General features: G+C 40.5%; 1 protein-coding gene across 1 annotated transcript in view; it reads right to left on the reverse strand.

Annotated features, from left to right (window-relative positions):
* Positions 1–16,657, reverse strand: part of tfa (transferrin-a) — a 30,023-nt gene extending 13,366 nt beyond the window's left edge. Inside the window, exons 1-21 of the mRNA XM_066710236.1 lie at positions 16,558–16,657; positions 15,992–16,134; positions 15,334–15,436; positions 14,761–14,952; positions 14,343–14,469; positions 14,160–14,215; positions 13,878–14,041; positions 13,307–13,460; positions 12,924–13,090; positions 12,518–12,614; positions 12,240–12,266; positions 11,683–11,850; positions 11,148–11,301; positions 10,863–10,930; positions 10,298–10,488; positions 9,665–9,854; positions 9,516–9,559; positions 2,833–2,904; positions 2,578–2,703; positions 1,199–1,344; positions 162–462 (exon numbers count right to left, since the gene is read on the reverse strand). Coding sequence (XP_066566333.1) covers positions 162–462; positions 1,199–1,344; positions 2,578–2,703; positions 2,833–2,904; positions 9,516–9,559; positions 9,665–9,854; positions 10,298–10,488; positions 10,863–10,930; positions 11,148–11,301; positions 11,683–11,850; positions 12,240–12,266; positions 12,518–12,614; positions 12,924–13,090; positions 13,307–13,460; positions 13,878–14,041; positions 14,160–14,215; positions 14,343–14,469; positions 14,761–14,952; positions 15,334–15,436; positions 15,992–16,134; positions 16,558–16,600 — 2,733 coding nt within the window. The 5' untranslated portion in view covers positions 16,601–16,657. The remainder of the gene's footprint in view (positions 1–161; positions 463–1,198; positions 1,345–2,577; positions 2,704–2,832; positions 2,905–9,515; positions 9,560–9,664; positions 9,855–10,297; positions 10,489–10,862; positions 10,931–11,147; positions 11,302–11,682; positions 11,851–12,239; positions 12,267–12,517; positions 12,615–12,923; positions 13,091–13,306; positions 13,461–13,877; positions 14,042–14,159; positions 14,216–14,342; positions 14,470–14,760; positions 14,953–15,333; positions 15,437–15,991; positions 16,135–16,557) is intronic.
* Positions 16,658–21,225: the final 4,568 nt, after the last annotated feature.

Below are 21,225 nucleotides of genomic sequence, written 5' to 3' on the forward strand. Positions count from 1 at the left end.
TTTCGTTTCACTTCTCCACGCTGGGTGAAATAAAGCCATTACAACAAATGCACTAACCTGATTGAAGGCTGAGTTTCTTCCATACTGCTATGTGTTGCTGTTCCTCTATTCTTCCTCATGCCCGGTCATCACAGCACAGGTCTCTTCCGGCAGAGCCTCACTATCGCTGCCTGCTCGTAGAGGACACCCCTGCTCCACCCGTTGAATCTCTGTTTCATCACCGAGAGCTGTTGCTGGGCCCCATACACCAGCTCTATGTATGCTCCCTCTCGCCAGGCCTCCTCACTGTTGCGGTGCTGCTGCTCTGAGTCACTGTCGCTCTCCATCTTGAGGCGGGGACTTGTCGTCACCCTGCTACTTCTGGGCCTGTCTCGCTGACTATGCAGCTGCAGGGACTCACTCAGCAGCTTGGTATCTTCTTGTGGCAGGGGCTCATCACTGGCACACAGCTTGAACTGTTTCCTTGTGGGAAACTGGGCACCCCTATTTACACTGACCAGCTCCCCCAACCACAGCGCCCCTCATGTTCCCACATGGGGTTAATCCATGAGCCTGGTAGACCCCACAATTTCCACTAAATTACAGAACTGACAGAGACACACACACTGTGTATGTATATATAAATATATATATATATAAAGTTTTGGGTAAAGAATACATGAGTGCTTAGTAGTTTGCTTAAAACTTTCAAACCTTAATATAACCATCCACATCCTTATCTTTATTCACACGAGAACAAGTGTCTTTGACCCATAGTTCAACGTTATATTTGCTCTCACATGAGACTTTTCAGTCAGTGTGGCCTTCAAAAACAAAAATGGCAAAATGACAACGTTGTTTGGAGTTTTGTTTTTAACAAAAAATCTAAAGCAACAAACCGAACCTGACACTACTTCTGTAGAGAGTGTCAACAGTAACGAGAGCGACCAGCTTCTAGCAGCCGGGGTCAGAATGAAGTGGTATTATGATGTCAGAGGACAAGGAAGAGACTTTGAAGCAGGAGAGCACGTCTGGATTTATGCGCCCAGGAGGCGCAAGGGCCGGTGTCCCAAACTGGACAGCGAATGAGTGGGCCCCGCGAGATCCTAGAGCGAGTGGGAGAGGTGGTGTACCGGGTGCAGATGCCACAAGGTGGAAGAAAAGTTGTACTGCACCGGGATCACCTGGCCCCTTATCATGAGGGACCCTCTTCTGCTACCCCAGACTCCAGAGGTCGGCCCTCACATTTGACAGGGAATCATCAGAGAACTCGCGGCCACCCTTGCAACCATCCTGAACCAGATAATCAGCCTGGGAACCCCATCCATTGCTCCCCAAGGAAAGCCCCGCATTCTCACGGGCCAGCTACACCGGACACAACAGGGGCTCAGCTTGAGCGGTGCCAGAAGGCTGTCAATCTGGCCTCAGTTCTGGAGGGCTCTGCTGCGCAGACACTGTGAGACCTGAGCCGGGAGCAGAGGACTGATGGGACCGCATTCATCGCTGCACTGACCCGAAGCTTTGGCAACCCAGAACTAAAAGCTATTGGAGCAACTGAGCCACAGAGAGCAAGCAAGAGGAGAGAGACTGGGAGTCCTAGCGGCAGATATTGCTTACTTAGCCCAAAGAGTGTATAAAGATCTCCCTATAGAAGCCATCCAGTGCCAGGCGTTGAATGCCTTTCTACGGAGCTTGCGTCCCATACAGTTACGGCAGCAAGTATGCCTGACCGAGCCAAGCTCCATAGAAGAAGCCCTGAGCTGGGCAATGATGGTCAAAGATGTTCTGGGCAAAGAGGAACCGAGTCGTCCTCTGGGTGCTCACCGACCAGTGAGGGTGCTCAGTGCAGACCGAAGGGAGCCTGGCTGGAGCAGCTTCAGTCTTCCGACTTCACTGTGCAGCACAGGGCCAGTGAGCATCACATCAACGCTGACGCCTTGTCCCGGCGTCCTTGCCATCCTACCAACTGCACACACTGCAGTAAAAGAGATGGCACGGAGGGAGAACTCACAGGAGACCAGTGTCTGCAGGAGGAGGAACTCAGCTGCTGGGAAGTCTCAATTGTCCCCTCGGAGGATTGGCGCGCAGCTCAGGAAAGGGACCCAGACCTCTGGCCTGTCTTCAGCTGGATACAACGGGGCCAACAGCCATCATGGGAACACATCGCTGACCAGTCTGAAGCCACTAAGGGACACTGGTCCTTATGAAACTGCTTGGCACTGAGGGATGGGGTCCTGCAGAAATGGTGGCGTGATTCAGCTGGGAGAGCCGACCACTGGCAGGTTATTATGCCCCAGGAATTGAAGGAACTAGTGCTTCAAGTTAACCATGGGGCAGTGGGGACCGGGCATTATGTGGTGGCCAAGACCCTCTCCTGCGACAGAGGTACTACTGGGGATGCTGTCGGAGAGATGTAGAGGATTTCTGTCGCCGCTGTGACCTCTTGCTCAGTTGCAGCCACTTTGGACAGGGAGCCCCCTAGAACAAGTGGGTGTTGACATTCTGGGCCCCTTTCCGGTCTCCAGCCGGGGAAATCGTTTTGTGCTGGTTGCAATGGATTACTTCATTAACTGGCCTGAGGCGTATGCAATCCCTAACCAGGAGGTGGAGACAGTTGCTGATGCACTCCTGGAAGGATTCTTTACACTCTTCGGAGCCCCCTTGGAACTGCATTCTGACCAGGGGCGCAACTTCGAATCCCGAGTAATGGAGGTGCTGTGTAAACTGTCAGGAAGACATGCACTACCCCTCTTCAACCTCAGAGTGACGGGCTGGTCGAGCGGTTTAACCGCATGCTGTCAGCACTGCTGGCCATTGTGACCTCCAAGCACCAGCAGGACTTGGGACGCCCACCTGCTTGTTGTCCTCATGGCTGCCCGGAGTGCAGTCCAGGAGAGCACAAACTGCACCCCAGCCATACTTATGCTGGGGAGAGAGTTACACACCCGGGCCCAGCTGCTGTTTGGCTGCCCACCAGTCCCCTCTGCTGAATGCACTGGTCCTGAGTACACTCAACGCTTGGAGACAGCACACCAATATGCCCGGGAACCAGGGCCGGCCCTGACCAATTTGATGCCCTAGCCAAGATTTTAGCTGGTGCCCCTTGCATCGCAGCCAATTCCACCACTGATCATTGTGTTCATACACACACACAGAAACTGCATAGCTTTATGTCTTTGAGATTTTCTTTATTTTAGAAACAAACCCACAAAATAAACAGTATTAAAGAAACAAGTGACATAAAACATTATAAATACAATATAAATAAGAATATTGCACAAATATTAAAATATATTTTAAAATATTACAGACACCTTAGTGCAATATGCATAATATTGCTTTGTCTTGCCTTTCTTGCAGCAAACAAGTGACATAAAACGAATTATAAAGAAGTGGATGGTTCGTGCAGCACACTTGAAAAAGTGTATTTCTCAAAATGATGTTATAGGTAATGGAGGTTGATGAAAGAGTAAAATAGCTGATCGTTCAAAAGGTGTGATCATTGTGGGGCATCGGTAAAAATGCACAATTATCATTCATTCCAAACAGAGTCCCTTTATTGCATCACTAGCACTGTATCCAAAACGGTGTCTTCAGTCATTGTAATATTAAGTTTGATGAATATGCATTTGTGGTTCTACAAAGAAATATCAATAATATAAATCAGTCGTAAAATAATCAATATAGCCAATAATCATACAAAGAATAATAATATAAATATACACAGTTCTGACAGCAGAGCTAATATACTCAAATGACTTTACATGCAGCATAAATTCAAACCTATGGATCTGCTATCTTACTACAGCTGGATGCTGAAAAATTACCTTAACCAAGGTTAAATCTTATAAACTTACAACCGTTATACATATCGATAATACGCTGTCTTCAATTCAATAAACATGTAAACAATAGACAACGGTAATAAATAATATATTATAAATCAACGCAGTTTGTATTACGACCGCATGGTGAGGCTGGCTGGCTAACAGATTAGCATTGCTATTCTCAATATGAGCGGCCATAACTTATACCAAACAAACAAACATTTACATTTTGCTGCATGCACACAATCATATAAATAATGAACAATTACTCTCTGTTTTGTAGACCTAAACTATAACTTTTCCAGCACCAACCTACACATAAACCTTACTTTCAGAACTCAGGAAGTGTATTAAAGGCGCGGCAGTTCGGCGCTCCGATTGGCTGATTGTTAAGGGCCGGCAATGGAGCAAAAACGTATAAAAACGTGAAGTTAAGCGAGTCACTACAAGAGCAATTTCCACTGCCCTTCAAAACATTATAGGTTAGGTTATTCCCCAAACACCTGAATAGTCTTTCCAACATTCCCTAATGAATTTAAGGTCAAAGTAACTGATATTAACTCTAGCTAGGTATTTAAATGAGTGAACGTTACTAGTATCGTCCAAAGTAAGCTGGCGAGTAGTAACACTGCTCCAACGGCAACTATGCAATTAGATACACTATTCATTCATCACATCACTTCTGTCCTAATCCTGTTTTTCCTCCTCTTCTCTTCTTATTTTTCTTCCCTGGACACCAGAGGACTTTGGTCTTTTTGACATGGTTTGAAGTGACTACTGATGCTAATTGATCATGTTTCGTGTTCAATGTCACTCACCCAATTTCCTATTCTGCCTAAGCCACGGGCCGGCCCTGTCCACAAGCACTAATTATAGATGCAAACTCTGTCTTTTTGGAAGGAAGTTTTACTCTAATCAGCACACTATGCAGGTTCAAACAAATAAGAAAACTCCTATAGGTACACAAAAAACATTTACAGAGGAGAATTATGGATTAAGGTGGAGTAAATGGGTCCTCAACACCAACAATATGCTAAAGGTAATTGTAAATTGGTTTCTTCCAAGTCTAATAGGGAATACTGGTCAACCAGAAACAGTTAGAAAGAACATAAGAACATAAGAAAGTTTACAAACGAGAGGAGGCCATTCGACCCATCGTGCTCGCTTTGGTGTCCATTAATAACTGAGTGATCCAAGGATCCTATCCAGTCTGATTTTAAATGTTCCCAAATTTTCAGCTTCACATGGAGTTTGTTGCAGATTGTGACAACTCTCTGTATGAAGAAGTGTCTCCTTTGAATGTCTTGAACCCAATTTCCATTTGTCTCCCCAGGTGCGTGTGTCCATTGCTGATCTGGAAAAGTTCCTCTGGTTTGATGTGGTCGATGCCTTTCATGATTTTGAAGACTTGAATCAAGTCCCCACGTAGTCTCTTCTGTTCCAGGGTGAAAAGGTTCAGTTCCCTCAGTCTCTCAGAGTAGGACATTCCCTTCAGACCTGGAATAAGTCTGGTTGCTCTTCTCTGAACTGCCCCTAGAGCAGCGATATCTTTCTTGAAGTGTGGAGCCCAGAACTGTACACAGTATCCAGATGAGGTTTAATAGTGCATTGCACAGTCTGAACATTACTGCCCTTGTTCTCAATTCTACACTTTTGACAATATACCCTAGTATTCTGTTTGCCTTTTTTATTGCTTCCCGACATTGTTTGGATGGAGAAAGTGAGGAGTCCACATAGACTCCTAGGTCTTTCTCATGCGATACTTCATCTAGATCTGTACCTCCCATAGTGTAATTATAGTGGACATTTTTGTTACCTGCACTTGTCCACATTGAATTTCATAACTGAATATTATCTAAGTCCCTTTGAATAACCTGTGCTGCCGAGATTGTATTTGCTGAACCACCAATTTTGTATCATCTGCAAGTTTGCTAACTATCCAAATATAGATTAGAAAAAGCAAAGGCCATAGTACTGATCCCTGTGGAACTCCACTAACAGCTGCACTCCAGTTAGAAGCGACTCCTCTAATCGACACCCTCTGTTTCCTATACATCAACCAGTTCATAATCCATCTACTTACATTACCCTGAATGCCTACAGCATCCAATTTGAGGATCAGTCTTTGGTGTGGAACCTTATCAAAAGCTTTTTGAAAATCTAAGTATATCAGATCATATGCTTTCACATTAACTACAGCTGCAGTTGCATGTTAAAAAAAATCTAATAAATTAGTAAGACGTGATCTGCCTCATCTAAACCCGTGTTGGTATCTCCAAGAATATGGTTTTCATTAAAATGCTCCTCTATTTTCTGTCTAATCATTTTTTCCAACATTTTACAGGTGATGCAGGTGAGACTGATTGGTCTGTAATTTCCTGGCTCAGTTTTGTCCCCTTTCTTGTGGATTGGTATGACATTTGCCGTCTTCCAGTCAGTTGGCACATCCCCTGTTCTAAGTGTCATTTGGAATATTTGAGTTAGTGGCCTATAAATAATTTCCCTCATTTCTTTAAGTACTGTTGGAAATATACCATCTGGCCCAGGTGATTTGTTTGTTTTTAATTCTGCTAGTCCCTTTAGTACCTCCTCCTCATTTATCCTGATCTCTCTTAGGGTTTGACTGGACTGGTTGTTAACCTGTGGCATGTTATCAATTTTTTCTTTTGTGAAAACCTCTGTGAAATATTCATTTAGAACATTTGCCACATCTTTTTCATTTTCCAAGATACTTCAATTTTTGCCCTTTATCTGTTTCACTTCCTCCGTTATTGACCTCTTGCTGATGTTGAGATCAGGGCTCTGTGGGGGCCATACCATCACTTCCAGGACTCCTTGTTCTTCTTTACGCTGAAGATAGTTCTTAATGACTGTTGCTTTATGTTTGGGGTCTTTGTCATGTTGCAGAATAAATTTGGGGCCCATCAGATGCCTCCCTGATGGTATTGCATGATGGATAAGTATCTGCCTGTACTTCTCAGCATTGAGGAGACCATTAATTCCATTAATTCCAAATCCCCAACTCCATTTGCAGAAATGCAGCCCCAAACTTGCAAGGAACTTCCACCATGCTTCACTGTTGCCTGCAGACATTCATTCGTGTACTGCTCTCCAGCCCTTCGGCGAACAATTGCCTTCTGCTACAGCCAAATATTTTACATTTTGACTCATCAGTCCAGAGCACCTGCTGCCATTTTCTGAACCCCAGTTCTTGTGTTTTCATGCATAGTTGAGTCGCTTGGCCTTGTTGCCACGTTGGAGGTATGGCTTTTTGGCTGCAAGTCTTCCATGAAGGCCACTTCTGACCAGACTTCTCCGGACAGTAGATGGGTGTACCAGGGTCCTACTGTTTTCTGCCATTTCTGAGCCGATGGCACTGCTGGACATCTTCCTGTTGGGAAGGGAAGTAAGCATGATGTGTCTTTCATCTGCTGCAGTAAGTTTCCTTGGCCGAACACTGCCTCTACAGTCCTCAACGTTGCCCGTTTCTTTGTGCTTCTTCAAAAGAGCTTGGACAGCACATCTGGAAACCCCTGTCTGCCTTGAAATGTCTGCCTGGGAGAGACCTTGCTGATGCAGTATAACTACCTTGTGTCTTGTTGCTGTGCTCAGTCTTTCCATGGTGTATGACTTTTGACAATAAACTGTCTTCAGCAACCTCACCTTGTTGCTGAGTTTGGCTGATCCTCACCCAGTTTTATTCCTCCTACACAGCTGTTTCTGTTTCAGTTAATGATTGTGTTTCAACCTACATATTGAATTGATGATCATTAGCACCTGTTTGGTATAATTGTTTAATTATAGACCTGACTATATGCCTACAAGATCCCTGACTTTGTGCAAGTGTACCTAGAAGAATTTATGCCGTTTTGATTTTTCTTCTGTTCACTCACTTTGGATTTTGTTAATTGATACATATAATCTATTAACATGTCTATTTTTTAAAGCATTCTTACTTTACAGCATTTTTTCATACCTGCCTAAGCACAGTACTGTACATATCCTCTTTTTCAATTATTTAAATATTTACTTAATTCACAGTCAGATTTGTACATACTATTTTCCTTTTGGTTTTGTAATCAGTGATCCACACATGTGATCCACACATGCAATATTAAACCACTCTAAGTAATGTTAGTCACATGGTACACTTTTAACTCATGTCTGTGTAGGTTTTAGGACAGGCTGGGTAAATGTTTCAAAGTTGATGGCCAGAGAAAGAGTGGTACCAGCTTGTAGTGGATTTCTAGCCAGCTGCACACGCAGTGATTGAGGGCTGAGCAGGGAGCATCTGTCACTATTTGAGGGGGCAACTGAGGCCAGTGCTCCTGCAATTGTCAGTGCTTTGAAAACATCCAAATGCAGTAGATCCCCGAATAACATACACGACACTGGTAAGGATGAATACAAGACTACAGCTGTGTTTACAGGTGTGATATTTGTATTTAATAAATGCCTTGAAGCATGACATACACTATGATAATACAGGTGCAGTCTACATTGTTCCAAATAAATGAATGAAGGGGTCAGCCTCTTTGCATCAAGCTTTAGTGTGGGTGTCAAAACTATCCCCTGACCAATAAAAAAATCTTTAGTGCCTATTGTATGATAGGTACACTTAATTCAGTAATGTTTTTGAGTGATTGACAATGTTGTTATATAACAGTGAGCAGTCAAGGAGAGAATCATTTTACAAGCAAATTCACAGTACTTGTAAGTACCTATCTATTTGATTTACTAAATGATAAAGTAAAACTATATGTTCTGAGTAGGCTTTTTCCATTGCTGTCATGTATTTTAAGTGACTGGCCAGTGGCATAACAGTACTTAAACTGGCTTACCTCTAGTCACCCTGTCACTGTCACACCTGCCTGGGTTCTCTATACAGAGTGGCTCACCTGCGCTGTAATCAGGTGTGAGTGTGTGTGTGTGAGAGAGACTCTGTGTGTTCTTCCTGCAATGAATGCAAGCTACGTGAATTAGACAGCAGATGGCACCCTTCCGCGCCCTCCCTGCACTCCCTTTCTCCCTCTCTCTGTAAGCGCTGTCCTCTTCCCCTCTCCTCTCTCTCTGCGTTTTCTTTCATATCTCTTCTGTCAGTTTTTCTCTGCCTCCCTCCCATAGCATGGTGCCACCACTAGCAAGGGTTAACTACACAACTGAGCACAGTTCATTTCCCTACTTAAAAAAGGGCAATAACATGCAGTGCAAATTATTATAACCAAACACCTTGTAACTTGCATCAATAATACTGCCAAAACAATTACATTTACCAATGAGGAATTTGAAATTAAAATGAATAGGATTTTGTTTCCATTTAGACATGCACACAATATGGAAAATAACTTTAAGAGCTCCATCTTAACTAGCAATACTGTAAAGGGACTCTCTAGATGTGGATGCTCTGAAGCTGACCTGAATACTCCATAAGCATCTTGTAAAACAGTGTCATCTATGTTTGTACTGAGTTTCTGAAGCGTATTTTGAAATTTTACGAAAATAACTGAACACTGGTTAACTATAAAATATACACACACAACAAAAATCACGGTCACAAGTTTTGAGTTGGAAAACACTTTATTTCTTGATTTGTTGGGAAATGTTTCAATCAAAACCCATCTTCCTTCACTAATTCAGTGGGGATTGGTAGCATGTGCCCAGGGATGGATATTTGAAAGGCACTCCTCAGTTCAGGTAACAATGGATTCAGTCCAGTCTCTGGCAGGTGTGGAAAGTGCAGGCTTTCACAAGATCTGGGGGAAAATGGACAAGAAAATAAGGCTCAGCCAGACAGGGAAAAAAGGTTCCCTATTCCTTTTGAGAACTGTGCCCTCAAACCTCCCTTAACTTTTACTGACCTGATTGTCCACAGGTGCCGAGCCCTGTCACAGAGTCATAGTAGTATTTCCCAAGGAAGTCTTTGAAGGTTTTAGTCTCAGGAACTTCTTGCAGACACTGAGTGGAGTCCTTAAACAGGAGGTTGGTTTTGTCTAGGTCTTTTGGCTTAAACTCATTGAAATACTCTTTGAAAGTGGTTCCAGATGTTGGCTGTTTAAAAAGAGGGGGAGTGTGGGAAATGCTTAGTCTGCTTAATATGCAATGACAACGTTTATGAAATCTCAAGTAATGACTATGCAATATAGTAATGCTCAAAACTATATCAAACCTGACTGCAAAGATCAATAGATATTTGATGTTTGATTCATGATATTCTCACATTTGAATAAGTTTACAAAAACATTAAACAGGATTATTTCAGGCCACTTAAAAATATCAAAAAAGATAAAGATCTTAGATAAAAGATCTTCTACAATGCATTATTAAATATTTCAATACAAGTCAGTCAAATTAATATAAATGCATGACAAAAATAAACATTCTGATTTACTATATACATATTTTAAGCATTAAGTAATTTATGTACCAGCTACCATGATTGTTCTCCGATTTAACATTCATTTCATATAATTAATAATTTGGGCCCATCATACCTGCAGCTCTTTCAGAATCTTGACAACCTTCTTCCGGGCTTCTGGACGAGTCATGACAGCATGTGAGGGCACTTTAGCCAAGTGGCATTCTTTATACTGGCTTACATCGACAGATGATGTGGGTTTACTGGGACACACCAGCTTGTAGTCGGACCCAACCAGCTTTGAGGCCCAGGATGCGGTGTTATGTCCTTGAGAGCATGAGGAAAAGGTGCAACATTATGACACGAAGAATCAGCTAGAATAACACTGGTAAAGTCAACCTACATGTGTCATCCACAAAGTGAAATGTTAGACTATCTGTTTCTTTTTATTCTTTTCCAATTTGAACAACCAATCATTAATCAACTTGAATAACTACTAATAGCCCCCCATGTTGGCACAGGATTATCTGCTTGAGTTGAGTTCAGGGTGTGTACAGCAGAGCCAAGGTATTATACAGATGCCTACCCAACACCAGCAGAATCTAGCCAATTGTGTTTAATCTATTGAACAAAACTAGCTGGGGTTGGAGAGAAACATGCATCTGCTGGCACACTGGGAGAGACAAGACAGAGACACTTACCATCAGTATTCTCTTGCACAATTGTGTGTTTCACAAATGCTACATCACCCTTTCCTTCTGCCAAGCACCTGAGAATAAGAAATAAGGGAAACAAGATCATGGAATGGAGTAGCAAGTTGTGATCTGTTCCAGTACTTGCTATACTGTATTCTCACTAAAAAGGTGTACGCATACATTGACCTGTTCTTGTCTGTATTATTGCATGACATTTCCCTGGATTAAAATGCTCTTACAGGGGACATGTATGTTGAGGTCTCCATATACAGGGAATTAAAGCATTCCTACCTGAATGCTCCAGCATATCCATAATATAGCTCACTAGAACTGGCATCACATTTGGATTCATCTCTAACAATCTTCGACATACTGCCAACACACAGATCACATAGATGGGAGGATTTATCAGCTCCTGGAGCACAGCTCTTAGGGAAGAATTGTGCTGTTTAGAAAAAATAAAAGACACCCATCCAAAGGTCATTGTATTCATTTCAAATTCCATTGCATTCTGTCTGATGCAGTGTATTTCAATGCTTTTCAAAATTTGCAATCTATTTGCACCATTTGAAAAACCATACATTTACTTGTGCACAATCCTACTTTGGAATGTAACATGTATTGCATGTAAAAACATATAATAACACAGAGCAATTCTACAGCCATAGAACTACAATTGGAAGCATTTTGATATAAACATTGGCTTATACTGAAACGCTCTCAACTGTAGTCAAACCAATAGCCTAATTCACTGAGACATTTTAGTGTGCTGTGTTCAGATACTAAATTCATGTTTTCTCCAATGGTTACACAGTGTGGTACTTACAAAAGTTGCAGTTTTTGATGTCTTTGTTTTCGTGCAGAATAATACCCATGGGGATATTCCACCCTGCAGTACGACCCAATCCCGTGTGGCAGGATTTCTTTCCTCTCAGTGTCTCCCAGGTGATTCCCGAGCCCTTCACAACAGCCACAGCGTAATAGGAGCCCAACTCTAAGTGTCAAAGTGTGTAGTGAAGCAGGAACATCAGAAAAGAACAACAACTAATTACACATTTACACTGAAGCTATAATGACACTTAAAAAATAAATGAACATTATGTATATTTTCTTAAAGCTATTGAGTTGAGATGTTTCTTGCTTACTTCAAATTAAATTCTAAACACGAACACAAATTATTTGCTCTAATCTTGTTCAGTTTTTCTGTGCTCAATCTCAGGTCCAGTGTTAGACTGCTGGATACATGCTGTAGTCACTCCCACAGCAGTACACATTAATTCAGGCTCTCTGTTACCTCATACTGATATTCTCAGTGTACATTAATGTCACACATTAATATAATAATGTCCATTCCAAAACTGTTAGCATGTGAATCAACACTACCTGTCTCTCCTTGTGAAGTGCACTTATCTGTGAAGACAGAGAGAGAAATAATAGTTCAATTTGAGGAGTGCTACTTGGCAGTCTTTTGGACAAGTTTACATGAAAATGAAAACAGCAACAAAACAAAACAAATTCTATGCTTTTACCATGCTGTATATAATTATAGCACAAAACACACACACACACACACACATACATATAGAGATAGATAGATAGATAGACAGGTTGACATTCCTATACAGGAAAACTTGTGGGTCCAGGATAGACACCCATCTTACCTTTGTCATACTGCTCTGCCATGGCTGGCACCAGGCCACACTTCCCTGCAGAAAATACCTGCCCTCCATCTACGGCGATAGCATCTGCTTCTTCCCGCTGAGAGAGAAGAGGGAGGCAGTTATCAACCATGGGGTGCATCTAACCTCTGTGGGTCTTTGAATGACATACAACAGAGCAGAAATTGTGTATCTGAATAAAGCATCCTTTACTTTATCATATAGTTTAATAAAAATATGTACCAAACTGTACATTTTGAGGTTCAGTTGTTTCCTTAATTCAGAACTGCTTTGTATGTCTTCCTCCTTGTCAATCTACAGAAATGTTCCTGATCTTCCTTTAATCATATATTATTAGATAGTGGTCCTCTCAGTGTACTCCCCTCTTCTGCATCCATGTTTCACTCACCATGATCTTCCTCAGACATTCATCAACTGATTCCCCAGTGACACATGCAATTCTAGCATCGCCTCTTTCATCTAGGGTGTTAGAGCTCCAAGCGTCACACATTCTTTCCTCCGCGTGGCCCACGGCACACCATGTCACCTTCTCTTGGGGGCGGCTGGAACTTGCCGCTGAATTGCAATGGACAAGAAAAACTATTAAAATATGGGCAATAAGACGTGTTGAATTTGGTAGTAACTCAACGCTCCTGATTAATATTCTACTTGTTTGTCTCTTGTTCCTTAAAGCCACAGCTAATAACAAGGCAGTCTCTCTCTCTCTCTCTCTCTCTCTCTCTCTCTCTGTCTCTCCCGGGTTTTCTCCTCATTCTATTTCAGCTCACTCACCCTTCTGCAGTGATCGCACGATCTTCATGTATTCTGCACCAAGGTACAGGAAGGAGTCGCTGATCTCAGGAATGCGGATCAGCTTCTTTGTGGAGTCTTTGAACATCAGGTCCTTTCCTCCATATTTATCGGACTTGAACAGACTGAACTTCTCCTGTAATGTGAAGAGAGTGAATTTACAAAAGGACCTGGTTGTGTCCATTCAGACACTTGATCACACATCCATTTATATGTATCAACATGTTTTTAGCCTCGTGTTCAACTGTAACAAACGTTGATATCTCGTGTCGCACCAGGACCTGTTTCTGTGTTACATAGTGACACGTCTTTTCCACTGGAATATCTGACCCAACCCAGAACCAGGCTGGCGCGGTGTGGCACGCTACCCACTTGCAATGTTTTCTGGCTGACCGTGAACCAGGCCGGGGGAGGAGTTAACAGAAGTTGTTAATAAAATACATTACAAACCCGGGAAAAACACCAAAGCCATGCCAGGCCAGCTTGTCTAGCTTGGTTAAGGGTCAGGTAGGATGTGCCAGTGGAAAATGGCTGAAGTGACCTGTTACTTTACCTGGGCTTCCTCCAGGGTATGCCAAATTTTTTCGGCCAACACAGGATCTTTTCGGCTGACAACTGCATGTGCTGGCACTCTCGCCAGATGACAGGATTTGTAATCACTAATGGGTTTTCTGCTCCCATCTCTGCAGAGCAGTTCATAGTCAGCTTGTTCTGCCACTAACAACACAAAATACAAAATACATCATGACTTTTGCAATGCCAACAAATTGACAAGCAAAAACTGTGAATTATTTAATACAGAAACCAGAACAATGTTCTGACTTTCTACGGTCACCTGGTACTGTGAGGTGCTTCACAAAGGCGACATCTCCTTTTCCGTCTTTCAGACACCTGAACAGAGGAAAGATATTGGCTTGAGAATGAAGGGCCAATTAACACATGTAATGAAATGGTTCACACTGTGATATGTATCAATAAACAGTTCTTGTTGTGAGCACTGCAATGCTGTGTGACTTACTGGAAAGCGCCAGAATAATCGTAGTAGGGTTCCTTATGGGAGCGGCTGCAGTCTCCCTGGCATTGGCTGCACAGTTCCGGGGTTTTTGCTCCAGGGACACAACTTCCAGAAAAGAACCTGGCCACAGCTGCAATGGAGCAGAACAATAAATACAACTGTAAGGGGTTTCTCAAATATATTCAATTTAAACACATCTCAATATGGTTTTACAGTCATCAATAGATGCTGTGTCATTCTTTTATTTATCTGATCGAATGTACTAAAGTCACAATACAAATTTAAAACATGGATTTATTTATATTAAAAGCATGATCCTGATCCAAAGGTCATTTTGAACCCTTGGTGCAAATCTAACAAGGGACAAAACGGGATTTGAAATAAGTGAGGGGAAAATTATTTATATCCTTATTGTCTTTACCTTTCTCCAGGGGCTCATTCTCAATTCCTTCCCATTGAATAAAACCTTCAGACACCAGGGTGCCAATGGGAATGTTCCACCCAGCGGACTTGCCCAGGCCTGTGTGGCAGGACTTCTTGCCTGCCAGTTGCTTGAAAGTGAAACCACTGCCTTTCTTCACCAACGCAACGGCGTAGTAACAAGTGTCTGATTCTGTGAAGTAAACAGGTAAGACACACATTGTGGCAGAGGATTATTATTATTAGCTGTTGTGTTGCACAGTTGAATACAGAGTTTGGGTTGCATTGCCGCAGTGATTTTTTACAAAATGCCTGCAGATTTCTGAATCAGCCACAGTACTTAGATTCACAGTGTGTGTTTTTTAATTGATTAGATGGAATAAAATTATTAAAATAGCTGTCAGCTAAGCTGTGATAATTTTTCCTTACACCAGTCACAACACTATACAATGCATTTTCCTGGAAGGATTTGGGGGATATAATCAATACATGCCCTAACTAAACAGCATATATCTAATCAATGCCCAACTGGAATGTCAAGCCTTTGAATGACACAGTGTGTTGTTTCTCATACCGACACCGTAGTCCTCCGCTATGATTGGGTGGAGATCGTAGTTTTTAAGACCAGCTTCATATATATCACCACCATCCAGAGTGATTGAATCAGCGTCTCCATTCTACAGGAGATTAAAGGCACGAGAAAAGCATAAGAAAGGGTGAAGACAAGAGCAGCCCAATTTCCCTTGTTTGAATGCTATTGGTTATTCTCTCCCACAGTCTCTGCCACAGAGCTTTCCATTACTTTAAGGATCTCAAAGAGTCATCTTCAGCAGCATGGCTGGGGAGTTTGAGACGGACACTTTCTGTAAGTATCAACGTCTGCCACCTATTTTTGGTGCTAAATGACCCAGGTCAAAGATTTACACAATTCATTCCAAGACTGCTAATTCACCACAAGATTGTTTAGAGAGAAATCAGGTGCAAAAATCTATTAAAAATATAATTTTCCTTCTCAGACATAGCTTTTAAAAATCTATTGATCATGAAGAAAATAAAATAATAAAAAGGTAGTATTGAAGGTATAAATAAACCAATGAGCCTTTATCACGCGAAACAGTAAACTTCCATTGATTTGTAACAATCACAATATCCATGGTATTAAAAAAAAAAAAGCAATTATGACTGGGAAAAAGTATTGAGTATTGACAATGAATCACACAAAACAATATTACCTTTATTGCCTCTAAGCAGCTTTTGACCGAATCTCTCTTTACACAGAGCAAGGCAGGGACCACTTTATTCACATCATCACATTTCTTCTTCTCGATGTCAGACACAACACAAAAGCGTTCAGATGCATGTCCCAACACAGAAGCTGCAAATAATAATCACTGGTAAATTCAATCCCACAGCAAGAACTGACGGATGGATGAATAAATCAAACTGAAACACACAAATGCATACCATATACAGAAGAAATATATGCATCTTCACATACTACTGACATGGATATTTGATACAAATAAATTAAGTATATATTCATCTTCAGCAGTGAAGTTAATGTCCTGTGTAAAATTGACGTGTGTGTAGGAGCTTAAAATCATTTGCTGCGAGCTGACTTGGTAGTTCCAGTAGGAGGAGATAATAATAATAATAATAATAATAATAATAATAATAATAATAATAATGAATAACACACACTCACAGTGTTCTGCATTGCTGCTAAAACATGACATGAATAAATACATGATCAGAATGAAGTAAGTACACATTTTAGAAAGAAAATGTTGTCTTTTACCGAGACATCCCAGCAGCAGCAATGAGCACAGGAGGAGGTTCATGGCGGCTGACGGTGAGAGGAACACAAGTTACTACTGACTTACTCTTCCCCAGATGACCCTTTTATAGATAGCAACAGTGGGCTGAGCCAAAAAATAAGTTTGGTCTTGATTTCCCAAGAGCCCTGGCACACATTAATGGACACTGTGAGAATGGCAGGGAGGGGGAAGTTCCCAGCACATTCTCCTGGATATACCATTCATTATGGGACTATCAAGGCACATCACCTACATTAACAGCTATAGCGCGCCAAATGTAAAACAGCACTCACTTTTTTGTGAGTGTGTTTTTCCACAGATTTAACTTAAATCACGTTTATAAATATTTCATTTTTTTTAATAAATACTAAAATAAATTTGAAATCCCTGTTTTGAAAAATAAATATTTATCTTTTGACTAAATATTTAGCTAAATCCTAAATATGGTCTTTGCGAACTAAACATTAAGCGTACTTATTAATAAGTATTTAACTTAAATCACACAATAAATAGATATAGGTTTTTAAATAAATGTTTAGTTTAAATCGAAATGTTATATCGAAATCGAAATGTTAAATCGAAATCGATATGTTACATCTATATCTCAATGTTACATCTATATCTCAATGTTATATCTAAATATTAAATCTAAATGTTAAATCTATGTTACATCCAAATCTAAATCTAAATGTAACCTTTGCATGTTAGCTATACATTTATTTTGAAAAGTCCAGTTTTAAGATTTAGATTTAATATTTAGATTTAGATTGAGATTTACTATTTTGATTTATTTATGTAAAAGCTATATGTTTATTTTGTGACTCGGATTTAAGTTGAATATTTATTTCAAAGTTAAATGTTTAGTTTGCAAGGCCCATTTTTAAGATTTAGCGAACTATTTAGTCAAACAATAAATACTTATTTTTCTAAACAGATTAATTAAGTATTTATAAATGTGGGGCAATGCCTTAAGTATTTACTAAATCTGGAAAAACAAAAGATTTTAGTTAAATCTGTGGAAAAGACACCTGAAAAGAAAAGTGTATGCAGTTTTACATTTGGCATCTCATTAACAGCAATTAAATATTAATATGTGTACACTCCAACAAACAAAAACTACTTATTTTCCTACATCTAGTTATTATTTTCATTGCATTAGAGCTATAATATTGTTCCAATAACATGTTTGGGCAGGAATATTCAATTCATATATTAATCTGTGAATATACCTATGGGAAATTGCATTCTGTTAATCAAATTTTATTGTAGTAGCTATTTTACAAAAGCACTGATGTTGCACTGACAAGTGAAATGTATTGTGAAAAACAGTAAAAACAGCTTGCCAATAATAGCCTGTGAAATAAGGAATAGGCAGTATATACTTTATTTACCTTATTTTTTGTTTGTTTGTTTTTCTTCATGTTCATGTTCTTCAAACAAATTTCTCAAATGGTTGTGTAAGGGAGTTAATTGACATGATCTCAGTTTTTTCCCAAGATTTCTCAATAAATACACAAACATGGAACAGTTATTTCCCAATACACATATCCATAGACAAAATAAAGCAAAAGAGGACTTGGAGTACATTTCATTACTAAAGGAAGAGGAGCTGAAAATCCAACATCTGTGTAAATTACAAGATGGATCCACTGAACCCTATTCCAAAATGTACCACATTCAAGAATTGTAGATTAGTAAGCATGAGAATACCTATATTGCCTGCTCTATAATGCTTTTCTGAAAGGAATATTTCAAATTGCATCTGCTTCCAGAGAGGATAGCATTATATTATACCTGAAATATTATACATTGATTGCAATTTGGAATTTATAATACTTTATTTATAATACTATACAGGTTTCCCTTCACTTGGGGACATATCCACAAAGACATATCCACCTTGAACTAAACAGTTAACCAGGCTTCTGGGGGCCTAATGGCAGTGTTTGCTGGATCAACATTGCACAATGCTCAATCTAAGGCACAGAATCATGCTGCAAGCTTTTTTGACTTTGTACAGCAAAATATGACAAGATGCAGTGTTTGTTAAAATACAGACCATTTATCTCTGAGATTGACAGAAATAGGTAGAGTACTTGACTTTGGTAACATAAGTGTTTACTATTAAGGCACAATAGATTCCATTTTGCTATTTTTACTATTGCTCCATGTCTCTGTGTATGATCACTCTGCTATACTGTATTTTTTTACTGTAATTATCTCACTGTATCACTTAATGCATTGCTGTGACAAACCATTCCACACTATGTAACATTAAACTTATCTACACATTTAAAATGCATTTTGCATTGGAGTGTATGTCACCTTGAATCTGGAGGTCAGCAAAATAAATAAATACAAATATTTGCCACAGGGACAATTGATCTGAAACAGAATAATGTTTAGGCAGATCTAGAACTAATTGATTGTCATCACTAGAGGTTTAACACTTCTAGTAAGATATGTTATTATTAAATGATGCTGGTATTCTTTGTACATTTCAGCACAGCAGGGTGAACAGAATAAAACAAGGAACAATATTAATAACCCTGGAACTGAAATTAAACCATTGCATTGTTAATTGCATGAGAAAGCAACATTTAGTTGCCAAAACAGTAATTATTTACATTATTTACTTACAAACATTATCAGTTGGGATGACCTCAGTTTTGATTAATAGTTTTGTACATGTGGTGAACATTCCTTAGCATTGTCCTTGTTAAAAATTACCATAAGTGATTTCTTCATTGAATGTGAATTGTGCTTTGATTAGATTAGTGCTCTAGACTCAATGACAGCAGTTAACACTTTTTTCTAATTTAATAGTGCCAGTTTGAAAAAATGATCCATAAGAATAACTGATACAATTAAAATCTGAGAAATGCATGGTAATTTTACCTTTTTAAATCATCAACAAATATTTAAATGTCAACATATTATGTCATGATTGTATATTGGGTGATAGTGGATCACTAAAACAATTGCTTCATTATTTAAAAAAGTGCACTGTAGTCAATCCGGTCTATCAGTGTTTTGAGTCTGCATTTTATCAGTCAATGAGAATCAGCCAAAGACAATAAGTGTTAGACCTACGTAGTAGCTTTGGTTTCTGGTGCAGAGGGCTGTGGGTTCAATCCTGGGGGGACACTGTTGTACCCTTGAGCAAGGTGCTTCATTTAGATTGCTCCAGTAAAATGCCCAGCTGTATAAATGGGTACAAATGTAAGTCGCCCTGGATAAGAGTGTCAGCTAAATGACAAAAATAATAAGTCTGCTAAGAAATTATGTAATTATAATAATAGACCACAAAGGAGTTTTTAGTTGTGAGCCTAATTATTGAAGGCATTGGAATACATCAGGAATTTGGTCTTTGATCAAAACCCTGCTGAACCCTAAATGAGTGGAATGGCTCTCAATCCCAATGCTGTCTTTTTGCTGTTTAACAATTTAGTGTCAACAAAGAGCATGTTCTGCAATCTGCATGGCTGAAGATGATCGCAGTGTGCTTACATTTTTCACATTGATATTATTACTTGCTGCTCCTCCCAAGCTCTCTGAAGGCAGCCCTCTGAAAAGATCGGAAATAAAGGAGACAAACGAGCCAACATGCAAGTACAAAACTGAAAGACAACACAAAGCAAGCAATAGCATCTGGTGGCTCAGCCAGTTGCACCATGCAGACACTGAGACAGCAGGCTGATCTGTACACTACAGGCAAGGGGAGGTTATGGGGGAAACTGTACAATTCCACAATGTTTGCCAATGTTTATTTTAATACAGTACATGTGTCTTTGCATGCGTGAAGAAACTTCTGAATGCAAACCTTGAGCCAGGTCTTTCCGAGAAGCACTGTAGAAAGCCAGCCATTTTGGCACACAGCAGCAGACTCACCTGAACAAAAGTACAGCCCAGACTTTCACAAGGGAACATCTTCTGATTACAGTTCCTTGTTCCTTCCAACATTGCTTAATGAATCAATAGCGATGGGAGATTTTATTTTAACACAGTGGAGAGTACATGAGGTAAAGCAAGCATTCCTCTGAAAGGTACACAAGTACTAAACTTTAATTCAGTAGTTTTACAACACCGATGTGCATGAGGAGACTGGCGTCCCATCCTGGGTGTATTCCTGCCTTGTGCCCTATGCCTGCTGGGATCGGCTCCGGCTTCCCCGTGACCCTCACCAGGATAAGCGGTTTTGAACATGGATGGATGGATGGTTGGATGGATGTGCATGAGGTTGTAATGTGGTGTGATGTTTAAACGTAAAAGAGGTTTGGCTGAAGTCACTTGGCTGAGGGAATGACAGTCACCGGACGCAGACCATCAATCCCCATCCCTCTGTGTATGGGGAATGAGCCAAGGAACGGAGGCGGTGACAGGGGTGGTGGTGGGATGCAAAACGATGAACGCAGGGAGCATGTGATAAGGACAGGGTATTTATACTTTATTGAGTGGAAGCGAGAGAGCTAAATGGGAGTTCTCTATTCCCGAAATTCATTTATAAATTCCAATTAGCTACATACAGACTAGGACACATATGCAGACACACACACAAGCTTAAAAACCTCAGCTTCAATGCTTGGCCAAACTGGACATTTTATTATTTCCTCATATAGCACAGGGGGTTCTTAACCAGGAGATGCCCT

The sequence above is a fragment of the Amia ocellicauda genome, chromosome 7 (assembly GCF_036373705.1).
Source record: "Amia ocellicauda isolate fAmiCal2 chromosome 7, fAmiCal2.hap1, whole genome shotgun sequence".
NCBI lineage: Eukaryota > Metazoa > Chordata > Actinopteri > Amiiformes > Amiidae > Amia > Amia ocellicauda.